The sequence below is a fragment of the Psammomys obesus genome, unplaced genomic scaffold (assembly GCF_907164565.1).
Source record: "Psammomys obesus unplaced genomic scaffold, mPsaObe1.curated_primary_1811, whole genome shotgun sequence".
NCBI classification, from domain to species: Eukaryota; Metazoa; Chordata; class Mammalia; order Rodentia; family Muridae; genus Psammomys; species Psammomys obesus.
Genome location: NW_026593286.1, coordinates 7,167,403 through 7,195,282, shown reverse-complemented (window position 1 = coordinate 7,195,282; position 27,880 = coordinate 7,167,403). Strand labels below are relative to the sequence as shown.

Genomic DNA, 27,880 nt, shown 5'->3' with positions numbered 1-27,880 from the left:
CCCATGAAAAGGTGATCAAGCCTTCCAATGGTCTTAGGTGACCCCATAAAAAGGTGATCAAGCCTTCCAAGGGGGTGAGACCCATAGGTTGAAAACCACTGTCTCAGGCGCACTATCAAGACCCAACAAATTCTTCCATTCAAATGGGTCTAAATCCTTCTGTGGGAAGGTGGGGTGGGAGAGGTTATTTTTGTGTATTGGGGAGGAGGAGAAGGAGGAGGAGGTAAACTGAGACAGTATCTCTGTAGGTAGCCCAGGCTGACCTCAAACCCATGATTCTTCTGCTTCAGAGTACTTGGAGTGATATTCATATAACCCCACGCCCGACCACGTCATGATTTTTGGGCTGTGACCTGGATTCAAGTTTCCTGGAAGTATCCATTTTAGCCTAAGCAGAGTCATATTGTAGCTCATCTCTAGATTTATGCCTGGGATTGCAGGGGTTCTTCGGTTCTTCTCCACCCACGGGTTGGATTCAGGCCCTGAGCTTGCCCAGGATTGCTCTTTTGGTCTGGACTTGCCTACAGGAGCTCACAGACAACCCAAACCACAGCTAGTTAAGCTCATTGCCCTTAATCTAGGTGGCTTTAGCTTTTCATTCAATTCAAAGGAATGACAATTACCAGTCCTGTCTTTGCTTGTGGTCTCGGCTCATTGCCCTCCAACTGGGACTGAAGCCAGGCAATTGCTTGCTACAGCTGTAAAGACAAATTTATGGGGCCTGTAAGATGATTCAGTGGATAAAGACATCTGTCTCCAACCCTAATGACTTGAGTGCAATCCTGGGGATCCACATGACGGAACGAAATGAGTCCCCAAGACACCATGCATAGTTACACACACACAAAGTAGGTAAGCAAACTGTAGTATGAGGTATTTTTGAAAAAGATGAGTTCTAGGGCTGGAGAGATGGCTCAGAGGCTAAGAGTACTATCTGCTATTCCAAAGGAGCTGGGTTGATTCCCAGCACCCTCACTAACCGTTTATGGTTCCAGTCCCAGAAGACCTCAGTGGCCCTCTTCTGGCCCCCAAGGGCACCAGGTATGTATGTAGCACACAAACATGCAAGCAAAATACTCATCTACATAAAACAATAAATGCACAAATCTTAAGAAAAAGAGAACATGTGTTTTTTAAAAGAGAGAGTGAGCTTGCTGGTCTTCCCAGAGCTCAGAGTTCAGTTCCCAATAGCCACATTGGTGGTTCACATCTGCCTATAACACCTATAACTAGGTGCCCTTTTTTATTCTGGCCTTCATGGGCAGGCACACATGTCTGGCACACACTTACACAGACACATACACATAAATAAAAATAAATATTTTTAAAAAGAGATGAAGCTATTCTTGAATTATGGGGCATGCCACAGAGAGCCATTCCCCAACCCCCACCCTTACCCCATGTGTCCCCCTAGAGTGCTCAGGGGTGGGGCCACAGAGAACTGAAAACTAATGCTTTCTCCGCCCCTGACGCACAGCTTGGCCAATGCCTTTGATGTCTGGTGTGTAGCTAAGTGGTTGGCTGAAGTGTGCTGCACATTCTAGGGGTTTACTCCGAGGTCGAGTTTTTCCCAGCAGCAATGTCTTGATAATCCTAGAACCTGAGTAATGGGTTTTGAGGGATTCGTTAAAGTAGTCCTTACTTTTGCATATATTTGAAGTTTTCATAATTAATATTTTAAGAAGTTTTTCTTGGACCTGCTGTAAGAATTTGTCCTGCTCTGAGAGAGCTAGAGAGGTCAGGCGAAAACCTGTAAAGCAAATGAGTGCTTTGACAAGTTCTAAGAGGCTGGAAGCCGAGCCATTTGGCTGGGTATACTGCTTTGAATCCATGGGACTGGGAGGACAGAGACACTTTGGTGCTGAGCAGAAGAAGTTGCAAATCTAAGTGGTTAGGGGACTGGAGAAATGGCTCGGTGGTTATGAGCTCTTACTGCTCTTGCAGAGGACCTAGGTTCAGTTCCTAGCACCCCCTTTTCTCAATTGATAATCACCAGCTGTAACTCCCATTCAGGGGACAGAACTCCTCTTCTAGCCTCTTCTGGCTCCTGTGTGTACACGGTATGCATAAACTCACACAGGCCAACACACACACATATAAGATAGGAAACAGGACCAGCAAGCATCTGTGTTCCAGCATACTGTGTTCCAGTAACCCTCTGCAGGCTCCTGCCTGGAGACTGATCGCCAGAAAGAGGAAGCCATGATTAGAGGCTGCGAGCTTTCCACAATCAACTTTAAGGCAACCTTCGTAAAAAGTCCTGAATTCCCAGCAGGGCAGTTGGTGGCGTACCCCTTTGATCCTAGTAACTGAAAAGCAGAGGTCGGTGAATCTCTGAGTTCCAGGCCAGCCAGGGCTACACATAGAAACCCTGTCTAGAAAAAACAAGATTAAAAAATTCCTGAATTCTCATTTCTGACTGCTGAACCCTGCAGGGGTTCTGAACAAGCCCTCATCTTTATCTTGTGCTGTGTTCTACTTTTTTAATCTACCTATTTATCTATATCCTAAACAATATTTTGTTTGTTTTGCTTTTCAAGACAGGGTTTCTCTGTGTAGCCATGGCTGTTCTGGAACTTGCTCTGTAGACCAGGCTAGCCTCAAACAATATTCTTTATAATGAACTAGTAAACGTGTTTCCCTGAATTTAATGAGCCATCCTAGCAGATTCATAGGACCCAAGGAGTGGGTCTAGAGAATCTTGGTCAGGGTCATTTGGTGAGAGCACAAGGATAGCCTACTACACGTGATTGGCATCTGGATTGTGGAGGCATTCTTGTAGGCTGAGCCCTTACCCAGCAGCTCTAGGTTGCTACTATCGGACCTGAATTAATGCACACCCAGCTTGTGTCTGAGGGAGATTACTTGATGGATGGGGGTGGAGAGGCTTCATACACCTAGTGTTGGAAGTGAAGTGATGGGTTACCTGTGAACATAACAAAACTAGTCTCTTTTCCCACTTAAAAGCCATGTAGGAATTACGCCTTTACTAGCTGGGTCTCTTTGGTTGTGGTAGAAATTCAGCTTGAACCAGTTTAAGGAGAAAACAACAGTGGATCAGAGGATGCTGGAGAGACAGTGTGGCTCCAGTGGGGGAGCAGCAGGATGAGCTGCTGCAGGGCCCCCGGGGTCTGGGACCAGGCTTCTGTTAATCCCAAAGATGGGAGAGACTTCAGACCCCAATCATCATGGCCAAATTAATTAAAGCAAGCTTTTTTATTTGTGTACAGCGGCTGCCTCCCCATAAGGCAGGATTTGAGAGGTCAGCGCTGGATGTGAAGAAGACAGGGCATTTATAACTCAGGGGTTTGGGGTTTCCAAATGGGGGATTTGTCAGGCAAGATAGGTGTGGTTACGGGAGCAGAACAAATTAGTCCTAGAGACCTCCTGAAACAAAGACAAGGTTGGAAGGGGACAAACAAGGTAGTCATGATGCCAGGCACGGTGGTGCACGCCTGTAAACACAGCACCAGGGGAGGCAGAGGCAGGCAAATCTCTGAGAGTTCGAGGCCAGCCTGGTCTACAAAGTGAGTCCAGGACAGGCAAGGCTACAGAGAGAAACCCTGTCTACAAAAACCAAAAGCCAAACAGACAAACAAACTAAAACCAAGGCGCTAATGAAACAACAGGTAGTCATAAAAAGGTACTGATAGATGGTCATATAACCTTTGAAACAAAGGTATAGTTGCAAGATGGTTATCAACCTTTTGAAACAAAGCCATGATTGCCTGGAACAAGCAAGACAGAACCATTTGTAGTTAAGGTTACAGGTTGGGCAAGGCCCAATCCTTGAGAAACAGAGGTTTAATCACAAACAGGAATGAGCCTGCTTCGTTTTTACTAGCGCATAACTTTTTAGCCTAAGATGGAGGCAGGCTGGTTCTTCAGATCCCAGCCTAGGTGATGGTTTCATTTTCTCTGGCTTTTCCATGTGGTGAAGAACATGACTGTAGGCTTCCCTGGGTGCCATTTTACAGTGGTGTGATCACATTTCAGTAAAAAAAAAAAAAATCCCTGGGAAGAATGTTTACTGACTCTGTTTGGATTTGTTCAAACAACAGGTCACAAGCTCATTCTGAACCAATTACTGTGGCCAGAGGGATAGAGTAAATTTAGTCTACTCTGGACCATCTGCTCACCTCTGTGGTCAGGGAAGGGATGAGTTTGGGTGTATTATTGTTCTGCAACAACTCAATCCCCAAGTTTGATTGCTGGCCCAAGGTGCCCTATGACAGGAGAATGCAGCAGGCTGATCCAAGGTTGTACCGAGATCAATTTACTGGAGATTTACCGAAAGAAGCATGCCTTGCCGCAAGACCAGGCAGAACTCTACAATTTGGATCAAATGACAGGGCTTTATACAGCACTCAGGACAAAAGTGACTTCACTCAAGCTGGAATGCACCTGTTTTATCTCAAGCTAACATCAAAGAGCCCAGCGTATTCCTGGCACCGGGGTCCAGTCCTCCAGTCTTACATACCACTCTCATGGATTTGGCTATTTATGGTATGCTGAGAAACTATTTGTGGGAAACCAACCAGGATTACTCAAGGGCAGTCATGACAGCTATAACTCAAGATGGTTGTTGTCAGATCGCACTGAATCCATAGTTACCAAACCGGACAGGGGTGCTTCACACTTGAGCATAATCTCAGCAGTCAGGCAAATGCATCTAGAAGTGAAAAAAAAAAAAAAAAAAAAAAAAAAAAAAAACAACTCTGGAGGGTGCCATGTGGTTTTGCTTGTATGTGTGTGGTCTTTGTACATGTGTGTGCATGTGTTTTCAAGCGAATATGGAGGCCAAAGGTGAACATAAAAATACCTTCTTTGATCGCCCTTCATTTTATTTTTTTTGAGACAGGGTCTGTCGCTGAACCTGGAACTCATCAGTTTGGTTCGATTGGATGGCCAGTGAACTCTAGGGATCTACCTGTCTCTGGCCCCCCAATGACTCTACACTGGGATCACAGGGGCATACCAGCAGACTTGGCTTTTATGTGGGTGCTGCAGAGCTGCCCTCCGATGCTCACGCCTGCACAGCAGGCATTTTAACGATTGAGCCATCTCCCTACTCCCTGAAAGTGTTTTTATTGTTGGTCAGAACTCAGAGGCACAAATGGCTGGGTTAGGTTTGCTTTACCCAGTTCCATGAGCTCTGAGAAATCCCTCCCTTTTTCAGACATATTTTTTATTAAAAAATTATTTCTTGCTGGGTGGTGGTGGCACACACCTTTAATCCCAGCACTTGGGAGGCAGAAGACAGGCAGATTTCTGAGTTCCAGACCAGTCTGATATACAGAGTGAGTTCCAGGACATCCAGGGGTACACATCTCGAAAAAAATAGTATCTATATTTTTATTCATTTATTTTTATTTATATGTGTCCCTATCTGTCTGTGCACCCCATGTTTACAGTACCTGTGGTGTCCATAAAAAGTATCAGCTCTCCAGGAACTGGATTTACAGAGGGTTGTGAGCCACCAAGTGGGTATGAGAATCAAACTGGGTCCAGAGATTTTAAGACCTGAGCCATCTCTCTATCCCTAAACTTAATTTTTTACTTGTATGTTTATTTGGCTTGCATGTATATTTATGTGCCATGTGCATGCAGTGGCCTTGGAGGCCAGAAAAGGGTATTGGATACCCTGGAACTGTAATTACAGATGGTTTTAAGCTGCCATGTAGGTGCTGGGAATGGAACCCTGGTTCTCTGGACAAACATTATTGTGGGCATATTCATGGCAAAGTTATCCAAAATTTAAAGACAATTGGCTGTCCTATATTTTATCTGGTTACCCCTGGCACACAGTTATACTGACAATAAATATTAACTGAGAACACACCCAGGGGAGGTTATTTTCAAGCCACATTACTTGGACAGGACACAGGACATAGTACTCTCCTTCCTGCTAAATATAACGTTGGTTGCTTGAAAGACATCCTAACTCACAAAAACACTGGCTGACAGAGTTCAGGAGATGGGGGCCTCAGCCCACGCTGGGGCTTCTTGAAAGGTGAGGCCACCTCCCTTCTCCAAGTCCTCTTGAGAGTCTCCCACTTTTTGACGGCCTGGAATGTGGAAATGCAGACTTCCAACACTCCCAGGGGAGAGAAAGTCCCGAGTGTGGACTAGAGTAGCTCTGAATACACCTAAGGTAGGCTGGGCAGAACCTTAAGTATTATTTAATGCACGCGCGTGTTCCCCAGGTAGGTAGGTAGGTCCGGGGGCTCGAACTCCCGTCTTCGGGCTAGGAGGAAAACCCCTTTGGTCCCTCAGCCATCTTGCCGGCCTCCGCTTTTGCTTTACGGACACGGACAGATTCCCACGGAAAAGACAAAAGTGTCTAATAATCCTTGGAAGGTCTTCCGTGGGTGGAAGTGTGGCGCTCGGACCTTAAGCAGGCAGACCTTAAGCAGGCGCTCGCTCCTCCCTCCGCGGACTGTGACGAGCGGGGCTCGCCGCGCCGCCGGGCGCCCCGACTTCCGCCACTAACCAGTTCTGGGGCCGCCCACCCCTCCCTCCCAGGCAGCTCCGCGCCGGTCTCGCCCTGCGCGATTGGCTCCGTCGCCTCACGTGACCCCGGTTTTAGCGGTGGCGGTTGCCGGGGTGACGGCGGGAGAGCTGGCGGCCTGGAGGAGAGGGAGGGAGAGCGCGTCCCAGCAGCAGGTAAGCGCGGCCCTCCTTGCTGCTGGGCCAGTGGCGCAGGCTGGGGAGCCCCGCGCGGACCGCTCGCCTTGCCCACCCTGGTTCCTACAGGGCGAGGGCCTGAGGTGGCCGCCCGAGCCTCCCAAACGGAGGCTTCCCCCGGGAGGCCGTCCCCCTGCCGCTGTGGGGCGGACTTGGAGAGGCCCCTGGTTGTCTTGCTGAGCGTTGGCAGCGCGATCCCGTGGCCTGGGGCATTTCGGTTCCTCCGTCCCCGTAGTTTTCGTTAGTGGGTTCCCCCCTACCCCCGAGCACCCAGATCAAGCTCAGACTTCACTGAACCTAAGTGGAAGCGTGGTGTTGCAGTACAAATTCATCTTCTTGCCCAGCCAGCTGTAGGCCAGACTCTTTCTCACATGGCAATGCAGAAGTTGTCACCGCCTGCCAAAACACTATGAAAGACTGCTGTTTGGAGTAAATTCACTGAGACAGGGAGACGGGCATCCGTCTACCGGAGAGGGTTCTAAAACGGGGGGGGGGGGGGGGGGGGGGGCTTGAACAAGAGATACTCACTTTCCGATCAAGCCGGATGACCTGTGTTGGAACCTCAGACCCATGGAAGGGGAGAACCAGCTCCTGGACACTCTCCTGCAACATCAGCACAGATTTAATTCCAGTGCTGTCACTTCCTGGGGTGTCTGTGAGCTTGCTCATGAGGTGGGGGCACCGTCCTAGTTAGGGTTTCTGTTGCTGTGATGAAGCAGTGTGACCAAAAGCAACACCGGGAGGAAAGGGTTTATTTTGCTTGGGATTTCACATCACTGTTCATGAAAGGAAGTCAGGGCAGGAACTCAAGCAGGCCAGGAACCCCTAGGCATGAGCTGATGCAGAGGCCCTGGAGGAGTCCTGCTTACTGGCTTGCTCAGACAGCTTTAAATTTTAATCAATTAATTTGTCTATCTAAATACTTACTTATTTGGTGTTTCAAGACAGGATCTCTCTGTATAGCTCCTGCTGTCCTGGAATCACTCTGAAGACCAGGCTGGCCTTGAACTCAGAGACCTGCCTACCTCTGCCTCCTAAGTGCTGGGATTAAAGGCAAACACGTGCCACCACACTAGGCTTTCAGCCTGCTTTCTTTCTTTTTTAAGATTTATTTATTTTATATGTATAGGTATTTTGCCTGCATACCTGTGTGTTTTCACTACATGCATGCCTGTTGTCATGGATTCCCCGAAACTGGAGTTATAGATAAATGGTGGGTGCTGGGAATTAAACCCAGGTCCTCTAGAGGAGCAGCTAGTGCTCCCAACCTCCGAGCTATTACTCCAACTCGTGACAGCCTGCCTTTTTATAGAAGTTTCCCTGTACCTTGGAGATTTCAACATCTGGCCTGGGAGTGATGGGGTGGTTTTGAAAGTCTGTCTGGGTGGGCACCTCAAAGCGGAGACCAGGAAGAACATCAAAACAGACAGAACTGTGTACGTGTAGATCTTTGAGACCATCACTGAGTTTCCATGTACGCTGGAGCTGCCTGATGGCCGGCATGGTTCAAGTCAGCACATCAATGGAGAGCTACAAAGGGCTCAGAGAGGTGGGCCTAGGAGCTGGCCTTCACTGCAGGTTCCTGGAAACACCTCCCACGTGCTGGGGTTACAGGCACGTGCGTGTGCATCGTCCCTTCCCCACCCAGTTGCTAGGATTACAGGTGTGCCGCCACACCCAGTTTATGAGGTGGTAGCGGGCTTTATGCATGCTGGGCAAACATGCCAGCAGAGCCACAGCTCAGCCCTTGTGTTTTAGACTGTTGCTGTGAGAATTCCCATGAACTTGGTGGCTTGAGTAGTTCAGGCTTGGTGTTCTGAAGGTTAGAAGCCTGCCAAGAGCATTTCAGGTACATAACTACACAAAGTGCTTGGCTGGACCTCTACTAAAGGGACTCAAGTGAGTCCTTGGCAGCTTGTTCCTTTCAGGACAAGCTACAGTGTGCCTTGCCTCCCAGGCCCTGCCTTACCTCCCTGACTCGTGACCATTCCTCTGTCTTCAAAGCCTGGAAGTGACTGGTCCATTTTTCTGCATCTTGTCACCATTTGTGACACTGGCTCTCCTGCCTCCTCCTGTGACTCGGGTAAGCTAGGAATCCAGGTTTATCTCTGGGATTGAAGACGGCTGATTAGTCATCTTAATGCCACCCACAGGGTTAAATCTTGCTAGTCTTGTGATCTCCCATTGTCCCGTAGTCCCAGGTTCTGGGGATTACCATGTGCCCGTCCTTGGGCCCTGTATTCTGCCCCCACAGCCACCCACATGTGATTTCTCAGGTGGTTGAAATTAACCTTTGTCTTATGTTTTTGTCTTGTAGAGATTTCTGCTGTGAGAATTACCAGAAACAATTCACTATGGGGGATATTTTGGCCCATGAATCTGAATTACTTGGACTGGTGAAAGAGGTAGTTATATGAAATACAAGTCACTGAAAATCATTTTAAAATGATTATTTGTGTCTATGTATGTATGTATGTATGTATGTATGTATGTATGTATGTATGTTTGCATTGTATGTGTGAGTGCTCATGGAGGCTAGAGTGGGGCATTAGATTCTCTGGAGCTGAAGTTGTAGATATTTGGGATTGGAACCCAGGTCCCCAAAACATGTATTTTAAAATGTAGTGGGGCCTGAGAGATGGCTCAGAGGTGAAGCTCACTAGCTGCTCTTCCTGAGGACTCAGGTTTGATTCCCAGCACTCACATGGCAAATTACAGCCGTTGGTAAGTCTAGTCGCAGGGAATCCAATACTCTCTTTTGACTTCTCTGGATACCAGGCATGGATGTGATGCACAGACATACATGTAGGCGCTCATATACAAAAAATAAAAATGAATAAATCTTTAAAAACAAAATTAAAATGTAGCAAGAATGGCTTGGTGGTTAAAAGCTGATTGTTCTTCCTCCCAGAGGGCCCAGGTTTGGTTGCCAGCACCCAAGCAGTGGCTAAGAGCCATCTGTAATTCTAGTTTCAAAAGATTTGATGTCATATTCTGGCTTTGTGGGTCCCCCATGCATGTGGTATACAGATATGCATGCAGACAAGCTGCCTGAACACATAAAATAAGCATGAGTACATCTTTAAATATAGCAAGCTTGGGAGAAGGTCACCATATCATGAAGAGAAGGTCACCTTGGGTGACTCAGTGGGGACAAGGATGGAGCAGAGGTGACCAGGGCGAGACCAGAGGACAGCTCTATGCATACATGGACCTATCCACTAATGAAGTTATCCTAAGGAGAGAGAAACCTGAATACTAAGCATCAGAGGCCACGTGTCTGTCTTCCATCCCTCAGGCAGGGAGCCATGCTCGGACACTGATGTGGTGCCTTGCTGTGAGGCAAGCTTCCACTGGAAGCTCAGAGAAGCAATGCAAGGTGACTGCCACACGATGGGGATCAAGTCATGTTCCTGCAAACCTAACAGACGCAACCCCACATGGAACACAATCACTCAGCAAACATTAAGCACCTTCTGCCTGGGAATGTAGCTCGATGGCAGAGCACTTGCCTACGTAAGAGGAATAACCTGGGTTTGATGCCCAGCATCACAAAAAGGGGCACAAGGACTGTAGACATGTGCCCAACTCAGAAATACTGAGTGTGCGGTCTGCCCTCGGGGAACTGACAGTCTAGTGGGATGACAGAAAACAATAAGCTTGTGGTTGTAACTAATGGGAAAACTCACAAAGAGAAGTAGCAGTCTTATACGTGTAATCAAGCACTTGAAAGGCTCCAGCGGGACAGTCTGGGCTTTGTCAGAGACCCGTTATCAAAACAAACCAAATGAGTAAATGAATTTATAAATAATTAGTAAGCTGAGCACTTTTTTATTTTTGTAATTTTTTTAATTGTTACACAATTTTCCACTTAATTCACTCATTGATGCAAAGCACGAGTGTGCATAGCCCAGGATGATCTTGAACTTGATAGGTAGCAAAAGATGACCTTGAAAGCCTTCCTGCCTCTGCTTCCCCAGTGCCGGGATCACAGGCATGTGCTGTAGAGCTGGCACCCTTTACCTCACAGCTTTAGGTTTGCTACACAAAAGCTTGGGAAGAGCAGGATTCAGGCAGGCCCTCTGAGGTGTGCAGCTGAAAAGTGGGCGCTGTTCAGGCTGAGTGTGCCGTCAGTTATGCCTCAGGAGACAGTGGAGGGAAGATGGGTGTCTGCTTTGGGCAGGCAGCTTGTTCATTGTGGTGATGCTGAATAAACTGCCGTAGCTGGCACCACACAGACTGTGGCAGGGCCAGGGGACCCAGCCACTCTTTAGAGCATGATGTGACTGATGCCAACTGAAAGGGTGTGGGTGGAGAACAGTATCAGAGCATTGTTCTTGAGAGTGGGAGCACTCTGAAGAGGCCCGCTGTTAACATTTTTCATGTTTAATGCTCTCTGTTCTGTTAGCAAAGCATTATTTCCGATTCTAGTTCAAATGGATCCTAGTGAACCGAAAGCCGTAGACCGCTGCCATAGATCACGTTTGCTTTTTTCAGACTGCCTTCCTTCAGTTTCTAATAACAATAAGAATGTTGGGGCGGGAGAGATGGCTCAGTGGTTAAGAACACTTACCGCTCATGCAGAGGACCCAGGTCAGGTCCCAGCACCCATGTGGGGTGACTCATAGCCTGCAGCTTCAGCCCCAGGACATCTTTTACTTCATGGTCACCTGTTTCTCCAAGTGTAACTGACAAAAAGATGTATGTCTGTGGCTTGATGCTTCAGTGGGTGTATTGATCAACGCGCTGAGGCGATCACGTGGTCAAGCTAATCAAGTGCGCCTGTCTCATGTTTCCTCTCCTACTTCTTTCCTTCCTCTGAGTGTGTAAAGAACACCGAAAATTGACTCCCCTGGCAAATTCCAAATGTGCCTCACAATGTCATTAACCACAGCCATCATATCGACTGTTAGCTCACCGGCTTTACTAATTTGCATAATCGAAAGTTATCCTTTGATCAAAATATTTGTGAGTGTGGCTGTTTAGATTCCATATGTATGTGCAGTATTTATCTTTCTCTGCCTGGCTTAGTTCATGTAATCTATGTCCCTCAACGTGGTCTGTGTTATCAGAGGCAGGATTTGTAAGGTCGCATTATTTTAGTATGTGCCACATTTCCTTACCCAGTCATCTGTTGATGGAGATCTAGGTTCATGCCATGTCTGGCTGTTTTGAATAATGTTGTAGAAATACTCATGTGCAGATAGCAGTCTTAAAAGGGGATTTTACTTTCTTCTATATATACCCCAAAATGGGATTGCTGGGTCAGAGGTTTTTGTTGGTTGGTTGGTTTTTTGGTTTTTGGTTTTTGGTTTTTTGTTTGTTTGTTTGTTTGAGACAGGGTTTCTCTTTTTAACTCTGGCTGTCCTGGAATAGTTCAGACTTTTTGTTGGGTGACTTGCTACTTGACAGTTGCATACCTCTATGTAAGGTATTATCACTATGTTCTTCCTAGTTCTAGTGTTTTGAGGAACCTCCATTTGTTCTCCATTTATAGCTGTGTTGGCCTCCATTGCCAGTAACAGTAACAGAAGGCTCCTTTCCTCTACTTCCTTTGTCACTGTTAGCTCTCGTCTTTTTGAAGGATTTTATGATTTATGTGCTTGTGTGCATGTATACATATTCGAGTGCAGGTGCTTATGGAAGCCAGAAGAAGGCGTTGGATCCTCTGGAGCTGGAGTTACACAGGAAGCTGTGAACCTCCTGATGGTGGTGCTGGCAATTAAACTTGTATCCTCTGCAAGAGCACCACATGCTGACAATCCCCAGGCCTTGTCTTAGACATTCTTATGGGTGTGGGTTTGAGCATATTCCTGTTGGCTTTCTATATGTCTGCATTAGAGAGATGTGTGTTCAGGGCATCTGACCATTATTTATTGGGTTTTATTGTTTTTTTTTTTTTTTTTTTTTTTTTTTTTTTTTTTTTTTTTTTTTTTTGTTCCTGAATTACGTTCTCTGTCCCAGTATTTAGATTTTGCTGAATTTGAAGACACCTTGAAGACATTTTCAAAAGAATGCAAAGTAAAAGGAAAGCCATTATGTAAAACTGCAGATGGATCATTAAAGAAGGACTCCAAGTCGCTGATAATCCAGGTAAGACTGTACCTTGCCTTCAGTTCTGTGAAGAGCCTTGTGATAGTCAGAAAATTTCAAGTTCCTTCAAGTTAGATAAAAATAGACCCAAAGCTATCAGAGGAATGCACTGAGAACCACAAGGTATCATACTTCAAACACATTGGGATGGTTGCTATCAAAAAACAGAGAGGGCTGGAGAGATGGCTCAGTAGTTAAGAGTACTGGCTGGTCTTCCGGAGGACCCAGGTTTAATTCCTAGCATCCACACAGTAGCTGGTAACCATCTGTAAATCCAGTTCCAAGGGAACTAACACCCTCTTTTGGCTTCTGAAGGTACCAGGCATACACGTGGGGCACAGACATACATGTAGGCAAAACCCTCATACACATAAACTCTATATTCCTTCCAATACTATAGAGGGTTCCAGTTTTGCCCATCTTTGCTAATATATTATTTTCTGGTGTTTGTGTGTGTTTGATATTTATCCTATTTTTTGGTTATCCAGTTAACAGCTATTAGATTATACTGTCAGAGGCAGGGGCAGGGGCAGAGGCAGGGGCAGAGGCAGGGGCAGGGGCAGAGGCAGAGGCAGGGGCAGGGGCAGAGGCAGAGGCAGGGGCAGAGGCAGAGGCAGGGGCAGAGGCAGGGGCAGACGCAGAGGCAGACGCAGAGGCAGAGGCGGGTGGATCTCTCTGAGTTTGAGGTCAGCCTTAAGTTAAGGCTGCTATTCTTAGGCGCAGTTCCAGCAGCCCCAGTGCTTTCCATGACTCTAAGCCTTTAAAAAGTCTGCACTCAGGTGGGCATAGTGGCATGTCTTTAATCCCAGCGCTTGGGAGGCAGAAGCAGGCAGATCTCTGAGTTCGAGGCCATCCTGGTCTACAAAGAGTTCCAGGACAGCCAGGGCTACATAGAGAAACCCTGTCTCAAAAAGTATGCACTCACCTCATCCATGCAGTCATGGACCTCTCAGCATCTTAGAGGGGCTGGCATGGTTTTTGCATGGGAGCTCAGGAGAGAGGAGCACGGGGCAGAGCCTGGCACAGCAGTACGTTCCTGGACAGAGTCACTTCACCATTCACAAGAAAGCAAGGAGCCTCTGACCAGGTTCCCCCCAATCCAGGTGTCTGTGCATGGCTGCCTGTGCTCTGTTCTGGCAGGCGGCATCCACTGTGGCTAACAGGCCGCCCTCAGCTTTTGCAAGGCTGGTTTAGAGGAGAGCGAAAACCACTGCTGGGCTCACTTTAAAAGTTCGGGGTTGGTTTGTTTGCTTTTGTTTTGTTTTGTGTTCTGAGACAGGGTTTCTCTGTGTAGCTCTGGCTGTCCTGGACTCACTTTGTAGACCAGGCTGGTCTTGAACTCGCAGGGATCCACCTGGTCTCTGCCTCACAGGTGCTGAGAGTAAGGCGTGTGTCACCAGGCCTGGCCTTGACCAGGTTTCTTGTCATGTCTTCTCCACAGAAGGATCTGCTGGCAGCGTTTGACAGTGGAGACCAGAAGGTGTTCTTCGACTTGTGGGAGAGACACATTCTGAGCTCCCTCCGAGATACTGACTCTGTGGCCCAGAAGCTGGAATTCTACCTTCACATCCATTTTGCCATCTATCTTCTGAAGTGCTCTGGAGGCAGGCCGGTAAGGCTGGCTTAGGGTTTGGGTCAGTCTGAGTTAGCTAGCAGGCTTTCAGGGATTTCAAGAAAGCGTTGGTTTATTTTGTGACCATTTAATCACACTGCTTCTTACGATTTTTTTTTTTTTATTCTCAGAAGTTTATTTCCTAATTTATATGGAGATTTTGTAATTTCTGTGATCAAAGTTAAATTGTTTTTCCTTTTAAACACCTTAAGTGTTTGAGTCTTAGAGACTCATCAAAGTGAGTTTGCTTTACTGGGTGCCTTGCTGTATCTGAGAGTAGACCTGGACCATACATTTAAATACAAATAGTAGAGGAATAGTGTGGCTATTTGTAGAGGGTCCATGGCTTGAATTTAGCTTCTGTTGCCTTTTCCTAGATGGGCTGGAGATATGGAATGGGTGGCAGAGGGCTGGGGTGTCGAGCCTTGTGATAGAGGAGCCTTCAGGGATAGACAAAACAGCAAAAGACAGAGAGCCGACATTAGATCACTCATGTAACACTGCCCTGAGTGCCTGGGACTCACTGGAGTGTCAGGGACACTAGTGGAGGGAGCAGCGGTGAGGAAGTGGCTTCATGCTTCCATGAAGGGGCCATTCTTGGAAGGCTGTTCTCTAAGTATGACCCATATGGGGAGGGTCAGGCTTCCTTTGGTGCTTGTTGTTGAAAGTCAGGCTTACCTGACTTTCTAAGCCCAGTGCTCAGAAGAAGTGTATTCATGGGATGAGGAAGGTGGGATCTATGAGGAGAAAGGTACCTGTTTTGAAGCCTCGTGTCTTCACTGGGGCCAAAGAGAAGGGATTCCTTGATTCAGGTTGTGTGCAGAACAGTGATGGGGTGCAGTCAGTCCTTAGCTTCATGAGGGGAAGGAGTGCACTTCTTTTCAGGAAACTGCAAAGCTACATAATTCCCCTTTAGAAACATGGGAATGCAGCAAAGCAGAAGCAATGGGCATATCTCACAATGGAGAATTAGTCACGTGGATCATGATAGACAAGGTGATCGGTTCTGACACTGAGAAAATGATGCTCATGAAGCTTTTTAAGGACCTGAGAGGATGGTACTAGTGATGTAAAAGAACATGGGAGCTGCCCATCGGTCCTCTGGCTAGAGTGAAACATGTGAGCTGTCCATCGCTCCTCTGGCATTCCTGTCTAAAGTGATGTTGGAATGTGGCTGCCAGGCCAGATGGGGCAAAACCAGTGACATGGCTGGGACCCAGGGAACCTCCCAGAGTGGATGGGTTGAACAGGAGGACTGAGTCTCATGCCAGAGACCTGAACACGTGTCTTCTTCCCTCTAGGACAAACAGGAGCTAGATGAGAGGATTTCTTATTTCAAAACCTACCTGGAGACAAAAGGGGCTGCCCTGAGCCAGACCACAGAGTTTCTTCCCTTCTTTGCCCTCCCCTTTGTGCCCAATCCTATGGTCCACCCCTCATTTAAAGAGCTCTTCCAGGTAAGCAGCCGTCTGTGGAAGCTGTCAGAACCTGGGCCACATGGTTGTATTGGTGGTTTCTGAATGATGCTCCAAAAACTAAGGTTTATCCTCATTGTTAGTTATCGTTCCCTAATGTATATACTTACTCTAGTGAATGGCTGGGTAGTGTTTGACTTACATTTTACATAGCAGTGGTTGTATGTCCTTGCACATATAGTATACACCTGTAAGGGACGTAGCAAGACATAGAAGCAGGCCAGATAGATATCAGTAGGGACATGCAGCAGGAAATTGAGTTGTAGTCTCAGAATGGAAATAATGATGAATAATCTATGACCTGAGCCACATGTTGACATAGTCTTCAGTAAACCATGTCACATTTGAGGGTGATTCCCCTTAGAGCAAGCAAAGTAAACAAAAGTAGTTTTTAGACACACGTGAGATGCACACACAACACACATATAACGCACATGCATGCATGCACCCATGCACACACATCCAAGCTGTTTTTTCAGTCATCACATAGTAAAATTGACTTTTGCACAGGTACAGGTCTATGAATTTTAACATGTGCGTAGTTATAACTACTGTCACCGCCATCAGGAAGCAGAATTTTTGCATCAGTTATTCTTAGAACTACCTTGTGTTGCCCCATTGTATTTGCTTCTGCCCCCTCTTCTATGCCAAGCAACCACTCATATTTTATTTTGAAACACTGCTCAGATATCTTGTTTGAACAAACTTTACTTGTGCTGTAATATGGAATTTTGTTGTTGTTGTCAACACTAAGGTGTATTTACTTAAACTGACTTTTTAAAAATATACTAGCCTTTTAGATCATCCTATTTATGCTTTATAAGTATTGAAGAGATGATCCACTGGTTTTTAAACCTAGCTAACCTGCACCTCTCCCATCACCCAATGCTGCTGTTTCAGAGTAGCCTGTATGTCTGTTGAGCGGTGATCTATTTTTTTCCTTTGGATTTGAGGTTGTATAATTTCACTTTACTGTGTCCAAGGTCAAATTTCTGATTTCATTTTTAATTTACTGAGCCTCCTTGATTTGATGCCTTGTATCTTGGAACAATTTGTATATATTCTCTCTCTTTTAGTCTTTTTATCATTTCCTCTGGATAGCTGATCAAATGTCTATGGCTCTTTATATCCTCCATATCTTTTTTTTCCATTTAAAAAATTATGGTGAAGGGTTAGAGAGATGCTCAGAGGTTAAGAGCACTGGCTGTTCTTCCAAAGGTCCTGAGTTCAATTCCCAGCAACCACATGGTGGCTCATAATCATCTATAGTGGGATCTGGTGCCCTCTTCTAGCCTGCAGGCACACATGCAGGCAGAATGCTGTATAAATAATATATAAATAAAGAAACTTATTTTAAAAATTATGGTTAAGAACACATGGATAAAATTTACCGTTTTGGCCTTGAGCGAGGTTTTCTGTCCTTTCTGTCTGTGTGTAGTTCCTTGCTTTAGCCTCTGAGTGCAGAGCCTTAGACTGCTTGCCCTTCAGACTGGCTTGCTGTCCTGTTTGTATAGTGGTTTATTTATCCCACTCTTTACTGATTTTGAGTCCCCGCACCCACATTAGACAGCTCACAACAACGTGGGACTCCAGCTTCAGGGAGCAAACACATATGTTCACATAAGTAAGTAATTAAAAAGTGGAAAAGATGTGCATCCTAGTCCAGCTGGTGAGGTTCTTTGTGGTAATCACAATGTGTATTCAGTAACCTCAGTCTGTCAGTGAGCACCCTCTTACAGAAATACTTAGGATGACTGTGATTATTTCAGAGAACAGTTCCTGAGTGCCTGTTCATGCCAGGGACTGGGCTGAGCAAAGGGTAACCAGTAAGGATTTAAAGAGATGGAAGGCTAGCCTGATGATACAGACTGTAATCCCAGCTATTAGGGAGACTGAGGCAGGAGGTTTAAGGCCAGCTGGCAATTTAATGAGATCCCAGTATCTCAAAAGTTCAAGAAGCTGGGATTATAACTCAGTGGCGGAGCCCTTGCTTAGCATGTGGAGCACCTGGGGGCTTGGGGAGAGTTGAAGTTGGCAGGCTCTGCAAGGGAGAGTGGAGGAGGGCCCTGGGGCAGCCCTGGCCCACTCCCCACAGCCATAGCAGTTCTTCCATGTGTTTGGGTCCATTGAAGGTTTAGAAGGATCAGAACATTTAGCGCTGGAAAGACAAACAGTCAAGTGTACTCGAAAGCTTGTGCTCTGCACAGGAAGAAACTGAGAAAGAGGATGAGTAGCCTTTCCCAGACCATTCGTCAGAGCCGGCCCACTTTTCCTGGCTCTTCACACTTGACTCTGGAAGTGTGGGATCAAGAGCTCAGCAGACTCAGAAAGTGTTCTTCTCAAATCTGAAAACAACCAGAAATAACAGTCAAGGAGAAATCGGGGCTTTCTGCTGGAGAGTTTGTGTTCCAGCCCATCCACGTCAGCTGCAAGAATGTTGTCACAGAAGTAATTAAGTGGAAAATACCTGTCTGTTGGTTATACATAACCAACACCAGGACAACATGCCCGGGAGTCCACAGGTCCCAAATACTAGTTTTTGGTTTTATGAGACAGGGTCTTAGTAGCCCACACTGACCTTGAGCGCAGCATAATAGCTTGAGATGACCTTGAATGTCTGATCCTCCTACTTCTACCTACTGAGTGCTGGGATTTCAGCACTCAGTAATTACAAGTTTTATGCAGTACCAAGAATCAAATGTAGGGTTTCTTGTATGCTAGACAAGTGCTCTGCCGCCTAAACCAGGTTCTCAGTCCCTGCCAGGGAGATGCCTCTGCAGGTAAAAGTACTTGTTGCACAAGTAGAATAACCTGGTTTTGATCCTGGGGCCCACAAAACAAAACAACAAAAACCAAATGTAGTTATTACCATCTGATCTCAGCATTCCTGTAGTGAGAAAAGAATGGAGGCAGGAGAAATGCTCAGAAGATCTCAGGTCAGCACAGAGCTGTAAAACCAGGAGAGATTCTGCCTCAACAGGTGGAGGGGAGGACCGACTCCTGAAAGTTGTTCTTTGACCTCCCCTCATACACTGTGGCAGTGTGCTCCATGCTCACATGTACATCACACAGAAACAGTAATGAACAAAGCGTCTTGATTTACACTGGCACCTCAGCATCCTCATCTTGAGACTGAGGGGTGGAATGGGCAGAGCCCTGAGCTGAACGAAGCACTGCTGCTTTCCTAGTGTAAAGCGGGACCTCCAACAGAGTGGCTGGGGGTCCAGCCGCCTGAGAACACATCTGGGCTGCTGTGCTCCCTCTGTAAGCTCTAGAGAAGGGCACCCTTCCTTTTTCCTCCATCTTCCAGTGGATCCAGGTGGTTCTTGGCTTGTGTGCATGCCACTCTGGACGTCTTCCCTATGTGTCTGTGTGTGAGTTCCCTCTTTGTTTAGGTGAGGTGGCATTGACTTAAGGGTACACCATCCAGGATGCATACATCTGACGTTTGCTGTGGCCCCAACCTCAACAGCTTTATGTCCTGAGATACCAGGGACAAGGATTTCAACATGACTTTTGGGGAACAGTACAACCCATTATAGTATACATTACAATTTTTTTTAAAGATTTTTATGTGCATTGGTGCTTTGCTGAAATGTATGTCTGTATGAGGTTACCATACCCACTGGGGCTGGAGTTCCAGCAGCTCCGAGCTGCCATGCAGGTGTTGTAGAAGAGCCCTGGGGCCCTGCAAAAGAGCAGCCAGTGCTCTTAACCCCTGAGCCGCCTCCCAAGGCCATACATTACAGTTTTTCAAATCTTGTAGCATCAAAAAATTTAAGAATATTTTGAAAATATGGGAATTTTTTTCTTATCTGTCAGTATTGTGTTCAAGAACCAGATGGCATAGGGAATAGAAGGATGGGGAGAATGTGGAAGTGTGGGAAAAGAAGGGTGCAGTCCTGGAGAGAGGAAATGCGGGAGAGGACCCAGGACAGGCGTGGATGTGCGCTTGGGTGGAGTGGCTGCTTTTCTCTGCTTTAAGTGGGAGATACTTTTATTTTATTTTTATTTGAAGGATAGAAATAAAATTATTCCAAGAAAGTTTATTTTTAAGCCAGAGGAGGAGGTGCCTGCCTATTTTCCCACCACTCAGGAGAATCAGAAGTTCAAGTCCAGCCTGAGTAACATAACAAAACCCCCAACACATGTAAAGTGAGATGATAATTGTTTATTGTCATACTTTTTTCACAATTTCAGTTATTTTTTTTTTCTTGGTAAGTGTTATTGAGATAAGTCATTTATTTTCAAGGGTAGATTGAACTGAAATTCTGTCACAGTGTTTGCCGTGACATGAGGTAGTGAGGTAGGTGCATGTCTCTCCTTGTCTAAATGAGGTCTCGAAGTGACTCCTTTTCTTTGGGGGTGTCTACTAAAGGGATAATTGCCTGTGTCATGTCTACTGTGGCATGCATACCTAGACTGCAATGGGTTAATCTTGGTATCCAGCCTCATAAGGCCACATATCATGCTAGTGTGTAAGTCACAAGAAATATTCCAGTCATGTGCAAGCTATTTGTCCTGATGTGGGTCCTTGAATTATTTATAAATGAACCAGTTACACAGCAGAAACCTGTTTTCCATGTCTCCCAACCCTGACAGGACACATCATGTTTGATTTCTGTACCTGACAGGGCTATTTGACTCAACACCCACAGCTTTAATGGTACTGTGGCTATTTAGTGAGCTGATGTTTTATTTGTTTGTTTGTTTGTTTGTTTTTCTTCAGGATTCTTGGGCTCCAGAGTTAAAGCTGAAGCTGGAAAAGTTTTTAGCATTAATTTTTAAGGCCAATAACACGCCAAAGCTTTTAACCATCTATGTATCCTTTTGAAGTGACTGGGATCCCCTGGATGTCATAGCAGTGACACTGACTTTGGGTACCTCAGACAGGCAAGCCACCACAGGTCTGTTGGGTTTGTACTTAGGAAGTAAATGAAGCATTCCTGGAGGCTGACCTTCATGCCATTGGATTGATGAACTTGACTATGGTCTATTTTATTTTTTTGAAAGGTTTATTTATTTTATGTGTGTGTGTGTGTGTGTGTGTGTGTGTGTGTGTGTGTGTGTGTGTGTGTTGGCACAGGTGTCTTCAAAGGCCAAAAGAAAGTGTCAGAAACTCGGGAGCTGGAGCTGAGTGTCACCTGACATTGGTGTTGGGAATTGAACTCAGGCCCTCTAAAAGAAACAAATGCTCTTAACTATTGAGCCATCTTTCCATTCCTGTGCTCTTATTTTGGTGTCACCAAGCCTAGAGACTGTTTTGGCAGGGGGAAAAAAAAAGAAAAAAAACAAAACAAAACAACCTTGCTGTTGAAAATACCTCCTTGGAAGAATTGTTCCTTTGCCAAAGGTCATTGAATCATTTGGGTTGCCTAGAGGTCATAGCGATTGGATTTGTCGTTTAAATCCAGACTTCTTTTAAATAGCTCTATTGCATAATTTACATACTATAAGGTTTACGCATTGTCAGTGTCAGATTCATTGGTGTTTATTTGTTTGTTTGTTTGTTTGTTTTTGGCAGCTGGACACAGTTGTACAGCCATTATCATAATCTAATTTCACAGAGGACACTGTTGAAAGTGCAGAGGGGCAGTGTCATAGCTATAAATGGAGACTGTTCCAAGAATGTCAGTCACCCACCCTTTGGAGACTAATTTCCCAATGGTTGTTTGTGTGCAGGGACACGTGTCTTTTCTTACTGGACAAGCATCTAGCCAAATTTATTTCATGTGAGGCTGGAGGATGTACACAAGGCCTGAGTTTGATCCCCAGCCTTGGAATAAAATAAAAAGAAAGGAAAGGAGAGGAAAAAGGAGAACAAAGGTGGTTGTTGTGCTGCTTGTGTAACTCACTCTAAATAAGTCACCAAAATGAACACTCTAAATAGGCCCCGCCCAGAATGAATGCATAGAGCTATTAGCAGAGAAGGAAGAAACAAGTAAGATAAATGGATGGCATGACTTTGCTCATTGTACAGATACATTGGAGATGGGATTGGAGTCCATGCAACCCAGCTACAAATGCAGCCTTAGCCACTGTCCTCCCCTAGCCTATGTTCTTGGGCTGAAGCAGTGACAGTCTTTGGGTTATGGGTTCAGTGAAACATACTGGTAAGGTTTTGCCAGCAGGGCCTGTGTTTAGGCTAGTGTGGAAGCGCTGGGAATATTGCAGCCACATGGTTCTCATGGAAGTCACTGCGATGGCACAAATGTGTGGCAGTGATTAAGCAGTGTAAGAAATTGCTGTCATTGTTTACAGCAACCTTTGGAACTGGCCTCCACTGTCTTGAGCAATCTCTGCCATCAGCTTCAGGTCCTTTATCAGCCTCACAACATCAGACACCTGAGTTCTGTGCCCCAGGGCTCTGTTTTCCTGAGCTGCTTTCTCACCAGAAGGAAAGCGGACCGACTAGCAAAGGTAAATCATCTTGATTGCAGCTTTCACGAACAGCTTTGCCAGCTCAGCTTCTCAGCTGTGAGAAGAAACAGAGGTGGAGAGAATTTGTGGACTTGGCAAATGCGGGCCTTCAAAGTCTAAATATTTAGAGTGCCTTGTGACCCTGCTCCGTGCAGCTCCTTGAGGCCCGCTCCTGAAGGATGGCGAGTGTGTCAGCCTGTCTAGCATATTAGATAACTGAGAAATGGAGAACTGGGGGACCGCCAGGTCCCAGCCTGGCTGGAAGGACCTGTGTTGGCTCAGTATGAACCCAGAGCCAGCATGGGGCAGGGGAATTACTTTAATAGCTCAGCTTTTACCCTCCAGCTTACCGGAGGCAGTACCATTTTTAGACAGTGTTTCCATTTTTTTAAACATTTAAAGTAATTCCAGTCTTGAATGTTTACATAAAACGGCATTTTTTCCCCGATGGGCAATAATTTTTACTAGAGCATTTCATCTTTCAGTAAGGTGAGAAAAACTGGTTACTATGGGCTTGGTGGCCTCTGTTGCAATTCTTTGCCTTGGTCTTGTCTTAGATACTGTTTTGGAAATGCCTGTAGTTGTTGGGAAGTGTTTGTGGTGAGTGGCACACATAGTATTGAAGGCAGGGTCCCCATCTCCCAGCTCATGGAGTTTTCCTATGTGAAAATTTGGTTCATGAAACAGCAACACCACCCTTTTCCAAGAAGAGCAATGTCAGGATTTGAGACCTTCCTGTTCTGGTTTTCTATGCTTTGGTTAAAGGAGTTAAACGTTTAAAAAGATTATGTGTGTGGGTGTTTGCCTCCATGCATATGTACCGCATGCATGCCTGTTTGCTGCAGATGCCAAAAGAGGGCCCCAGATCCTCTGGAACCAGGAGATACAGATGGTTGTGTAGGGGGTGCTAGAAAGCAAACCTGGGTCCTCTGGGTGAGCAGCCAACCTTCCCGGCCTCTGAACCCATATTTCTAGCACCAGCATTTTTTTTTCAAGAAAGGAAGTATTAGTAAATTATTTAATTCAGCTTACCAGTGAGTTGGGTAATGTGTAATTTTTAGTTATGACACATACGGAGAGTTTGGTATCGTGAGGCGAGGAGATTTTGAATGTTTTTGTTTTGGTTGCCTGGTGTGTTAGCCATCTTTACATTATCTCAGTAAATAAATATTGGAGGCAGTTAATTTATAAAGTAAATGTTGATTTAGTTCACAGTTCTGGGGCTACAGTCCAAGATCAGGTAGCCTGGTTCGTTTGGGTCTCTGGGGAGGGCACCTGATGTTAATGTTCAGTTACATGGTAGAACACACTACTTACATCATGAATCAGGAAGCAAAACGAAAATGAGTTGGGTCCTTCCTGAAGTTTCTGCTTCCTCCCAATAGCATCACCCTGGAGACTAAGTCTTTAACACATGGATCTTTGGGAAACAGTCATTCAAACCTTAGAGTGTACTCACTGGCCCCAACAGTTAATGACTGCAGCTGGCTTTTTTTTTTTTTCTACTTTGTGGGTTCTTTTTTCCCCCACCTTTTCAACCCCGTAACACAAGATAAAGAAGGAAAAAATGAGAAAGAGGAAAGAGGTGATGATATCATTATACTACTTCCTGTTGTTGTTTAGGGGTCCGAGTTCCTTCAGGCAAGTTTGATCTTTGCCATCAGGATCTCTAATTTCTCCCTCCTCTTGTTTTTTCTTTGTGCACGACCACTTAACAAACTGCAACCAATAACAACCAACAACTCACCACTCTCGGGGGCCCTAGCATTTATATACCCTCTGAAAAGTTCCCAGAATTTCAGACATCACACAATCACAGAACTAATCTGCAGCTGTCAAAATCATGCCCCTGCTAGAACACAAGGTAAATCTTAGTCAGCTGCTTGGAGGCAGCCCCATATCCCCACGTGTGGGATTAAAATGAAAACATATTCTTATAATATTTCTGTGTCTTTAAAAAAATGAAAATTCTGAAATTCTCACTACAGATGACCACCTCACAATGAAAACACATTTTCTTCCATCTCTGAGACCCCTAAGGCTTACTTGTTCCAATACTGCTCAGTCAGGCTATGCTTCTGCCTGCAGCTTTCCTAGGCAGGTGTTGTGCATTGCTGACACCCTTGTTTCCTGTGGCTTCAGTGTCAGCTGTCAGGGCTTCACAATATACTGCCCATTGGGAGATGCTTGCAGGGCCTCCAACCCCAGCACACTGCTAAAGCTCTTAGGCTTTCCTTTGACATTTCGATGGAAGCTGCCGTGACTCACATGTTGAGGGGCATGCAGGCTGGTTCCCTTCCTTTGCTATTGTGAGTAGAGTAGCCGTCAACATGGACATGCAGGTATTTCTGTACTGGGACAAAGGGTCCTTGGGGTGTATGCCCAGGAGTGGTTTGATTGGCCATGTGAACTTCTCAGGGGGCTCCATCTGCTCTTCGTAATTGCTGTCCAAGCTCCCTTTCCCACCAGCTGTGAGTAAGAGTTCCTCTTGCCCACAGCCTTGTCAGCATTTGCGGTCAGATTTCTTCTTTATTATTGTTGCCACGTCTGTGGTGCTGCGAAGCATCGTGGTAGAAGGCTTGGTAGCCTCAGAGCAGAGCACAGTGACTTGGTTTCTGGTCTGCTGCCGCTGCTGTCCTTACGTTTGGCCTCAGCGTAGACTGTCTTTCTAGAAATGCTGCAGCAGCTCCACCACCAGCTGGTAGAGGCCGAGCGCCGAGCCATGACCTACCTGAAGCGGTACAATAAGATCCAGGCCGACTACCACAACCTCATCGGAGTCACAGCCGAGCTGGTAGACTCGCTAGAGGCCACAGTCAGTGGCAAGATGGTAAGCATCACCCCGTTTGTGTAGATTTCTGTTTCAGAGAAAATGAATGGAGCCTGGGCTGCACCGCTGTGTGTTGCCTGCCCTGTATTTCCAAGAGCTGCTGTGCAGCAAATGTGCTAACACGTGCAGGTCTTCCTCGCTCTACCTCGCTGTCAGCTTCTGCCTTGTTTTTACAATTGTATTTATGGGCCTAGCCGAGTGGCACACACCTTTAATCACAGCCCATAAACACATAAAAATACATAAATCTTTAAAAAAAAGATGGACAAAGCATGAAGGATACATTCTTTCTTTAGTTTAGATTCTATGTATGGGTGTTTTGCCTTGATGTATGTTTGCTTGCCATGTGCATGCCTGAGGCACGAAGGGAGGCCTGAGATCCCGTGGAGCTGGAGTGATGGGTGCTTGTGAGCTCCCTGATGTGGATGCTGGGTACTGACCTCAGATCCCCTGGGAGAGAGCAGCAAGTGCTCTTCACCACTGAGCGTCTCTGCAGCCCACAGCCCATCTAGAAATGTGTGCTTAGGACAAAAACTTGAAACAATGCAGAGGATCACACAGTGACCTCACGTGGTTTGACCCTGCCCCCCTTTGCCATGGATGCTAACATGTTTCCTGTGTGATTTCACACATCTGTGTGCGCATATGCAGACTTGCAAGTGCTGACATGCACCCAGTGTCCTTAGGTTTAGTTGTGATCCTATGACTCATTATGCCTCTGAAACGTGCTCTCCTCCCACCGCCCCGTGTATTACAGTGTCTTGATGGTGCTTGCCCACGACCATGCCTCCTTCCTTCCTTCCTTCCTTCCTTCAGTTAGTAAAGAAAGGGAGTCAGAGAAATCCCTCCTGCCTCAGTCAGCAAATGCTCATGCAGGGTTTCACCATAAGGATGACCCATTAGCAGGTCTGCAGTGATGAGGCCTGAGGCCTGTCTGGTTGGTTTAACAGTGCTGCAGTGAACACTCTTAAACAAGCTGTGTCCTTTGGATGCACAACAGAGCTGAAAAATGGATTGCTAAGTCATTATTTTGACAGATCTTGCCAAACAGTTCCTAAAAATTCAAACACTGCCTACCCTCCAGGACTGTATCAGAATGCCTGTTTCCGTACACACTCAGCAGCACCGTAATTAAACTTTGTAGTTGGGTGTGGTTGTGCACACCTGTAATTTCAGAACTTGGGAGGCAAAAGCAGAAGGATTGAGAGTTCAGAGCCAGCTTGTACCTTCGTGACAGGAAGCCAGCATCATGTTGTCATGCACTTGACAGTTTATTGATAATGTCTGTCATCTTCTCAGCCAGCATTTCCTTAATACTGGGGGCATTTGTGGCCTCATCACACCTTGGTGTGAACCAGGCCGGTGGCATCTTTCATCTCTCTGGCTCAGGAGTGCAGGGCAGGGCTACTGAGCTCATTTTATCATGACTCAAAAACTAGAGCCCAGATCTTCAGATTTGAAAGTGCCACTCTTGCCACCATTCGTGCCTTGAATTTACAGAAATGGTTGAGAAACCAGTTCTTTTCCATGGCAGTTGAAATGCACTGAGTGAATGGCACCCTTTGAAGTGAGGTGGCCTGCGATCATAGCTGTAGACAGTTACTTTTTTAAATGATTTATTTATTTATTTTTATTGTATGTGCATTGGTGTTTTGCCTTGCATGCATTTGTAAGGGTGCTGGCTCCCCTGGAGCTGAATTACAGATGGTTACTAGCTGCCATGTGGGTGTTGGGAATTGATCCCGGGTCCTGTGGAGGAGCAGCCAGAGTGCTTAACTGCTGAGCCACCTCTCCAACCAAGTCAGTTACTTTTACTTTGTTAGAGCAGTCTGTTGATTCTTCCCGGAGCTCTGGGGTTGGCGGTTGCTTTTAATTATCGACTTGACACAGTCTGCAACCACCTTGGGAAGAGTCTCAGTGAGGGAGCCTCTGGGTCAGGTTGGTCTGCAGGCAAGTGTGTGGAAGATTGTTTATGTTTAAGGTAATTGATTGGGAAGACCCAGCCCACTATGGGCAGCGCCATTCCCTGGATCTAGATTCTGAACCGTGTTAAGAGTGGAGAAATTGAGCTACATAATAAGTGTGCAACTTGCACTCCCTCTGCCCTTTACTGGATGTGTCTGGCTGCTTCAAGTTTCTATTATCCTGACTTCTCCACAGTACAGCTGTACCATGGAGTAGTTCCCCTACATTGCTGTTTGTAAAGTGTTTTTGTCACAGCAGCAGAAACTAGGGCAGAGGGTGAAGTGTAGGATGCTTTCTCTAGCATGGCCCTTTTATCAGCTCACCTACAGGAGATGCCCAGGGGTAGCAGACCTGGGGTCCTGTGGACAGTTGCATGCCTTTCACCTGCCAACCTTGTCCTCCCTGCAGATTACTCCTGAGTACCTGCAGAGTGTCTGCGTCCGCCTTTTCAGTAACCAGATGCGGCAGAGCCTGGCACACAGCGTGGACTTCACAAGGCCTGGGACGGTGAGGCACCATGAGAGATAGGCTGTCCTGGGTTTGTGTCCCCAAACTTAAAGTGAATGAAAGCCTGTGAGAAAATGACACTCAAAATGCGTCAGAGGATACACTTGTCTTTGGCAGTCTAGAAGCTCCCAGAAGGAAAACAGGCTGTTTTGAAGAGGGTGCAGGTGAGGGTTAGCCCTTGGGTGAGCAAGAAGGGGTGCTGTTGTGCTACGGCAGGGCAGCCTCTCTTGGGCACTGAGGCCTGGGAGTCACAGGGAGCAAAGAGAGGCCCTGCTTTGTCTCTAAAGGGAT

The 27,880-nt window shown here is 46.3% G+C and overlaps 1 protein-coding gene across 5 annotated transcripts in view; it reads left to right on the top strand.

Moving 5' to 3' along the window:
* The first annotated feature begins 6,601 nt into the window (after positions 1–6,601).
* Armc9 (armadillo repeat containing 9) overlaps positions 6,602–27,880 on the top strand; it is a 127,051-nt gene continuing 105,772 nt past the window's right edge. For 4 of the 5 annotated variants that reach the window (XM_055616767.1, XM_055616766.1, XM_055616770.1 and 1 more), the window contains exons 1-9: positions 6,602–6,666; positions 9,005–9,092; positions 12,652–12,780; positions 14,222–14,392; positions 15,694–15,849; positions 20,597–20,689; positions 22,263–22,287; positions 24,960–25,117; positions 27,491–27,589. In XM_055616767.1, coding sequence (XP_055472742.1) covers positions 9,042–9,092; positions 12,652–12,780; positions 14,222–14,392; positions 15,694–15,849; positions 20,597–20,689; positions 22,263–22,287; positions 24,960–25,117; positions 27,491–27,589 — 882 coding nt within the window. In that variant the 5' untranslated portion in view covers positions 6,602–6,666; positions 9,005–9,041. The remainder of the gene's footprint in view (positions 6,667–9,004; positions 9,093–12,651; positions 12,781–14,221; positions 14,393–15,693; positions 15,850–20,596; positions 20,690–22,262; positions 22,288–24,959; positions 25,118–27,490; positions 27,590–27,880) is intronic. The other variant, XM_055616768.1, reaches the window with a different exon arrangement.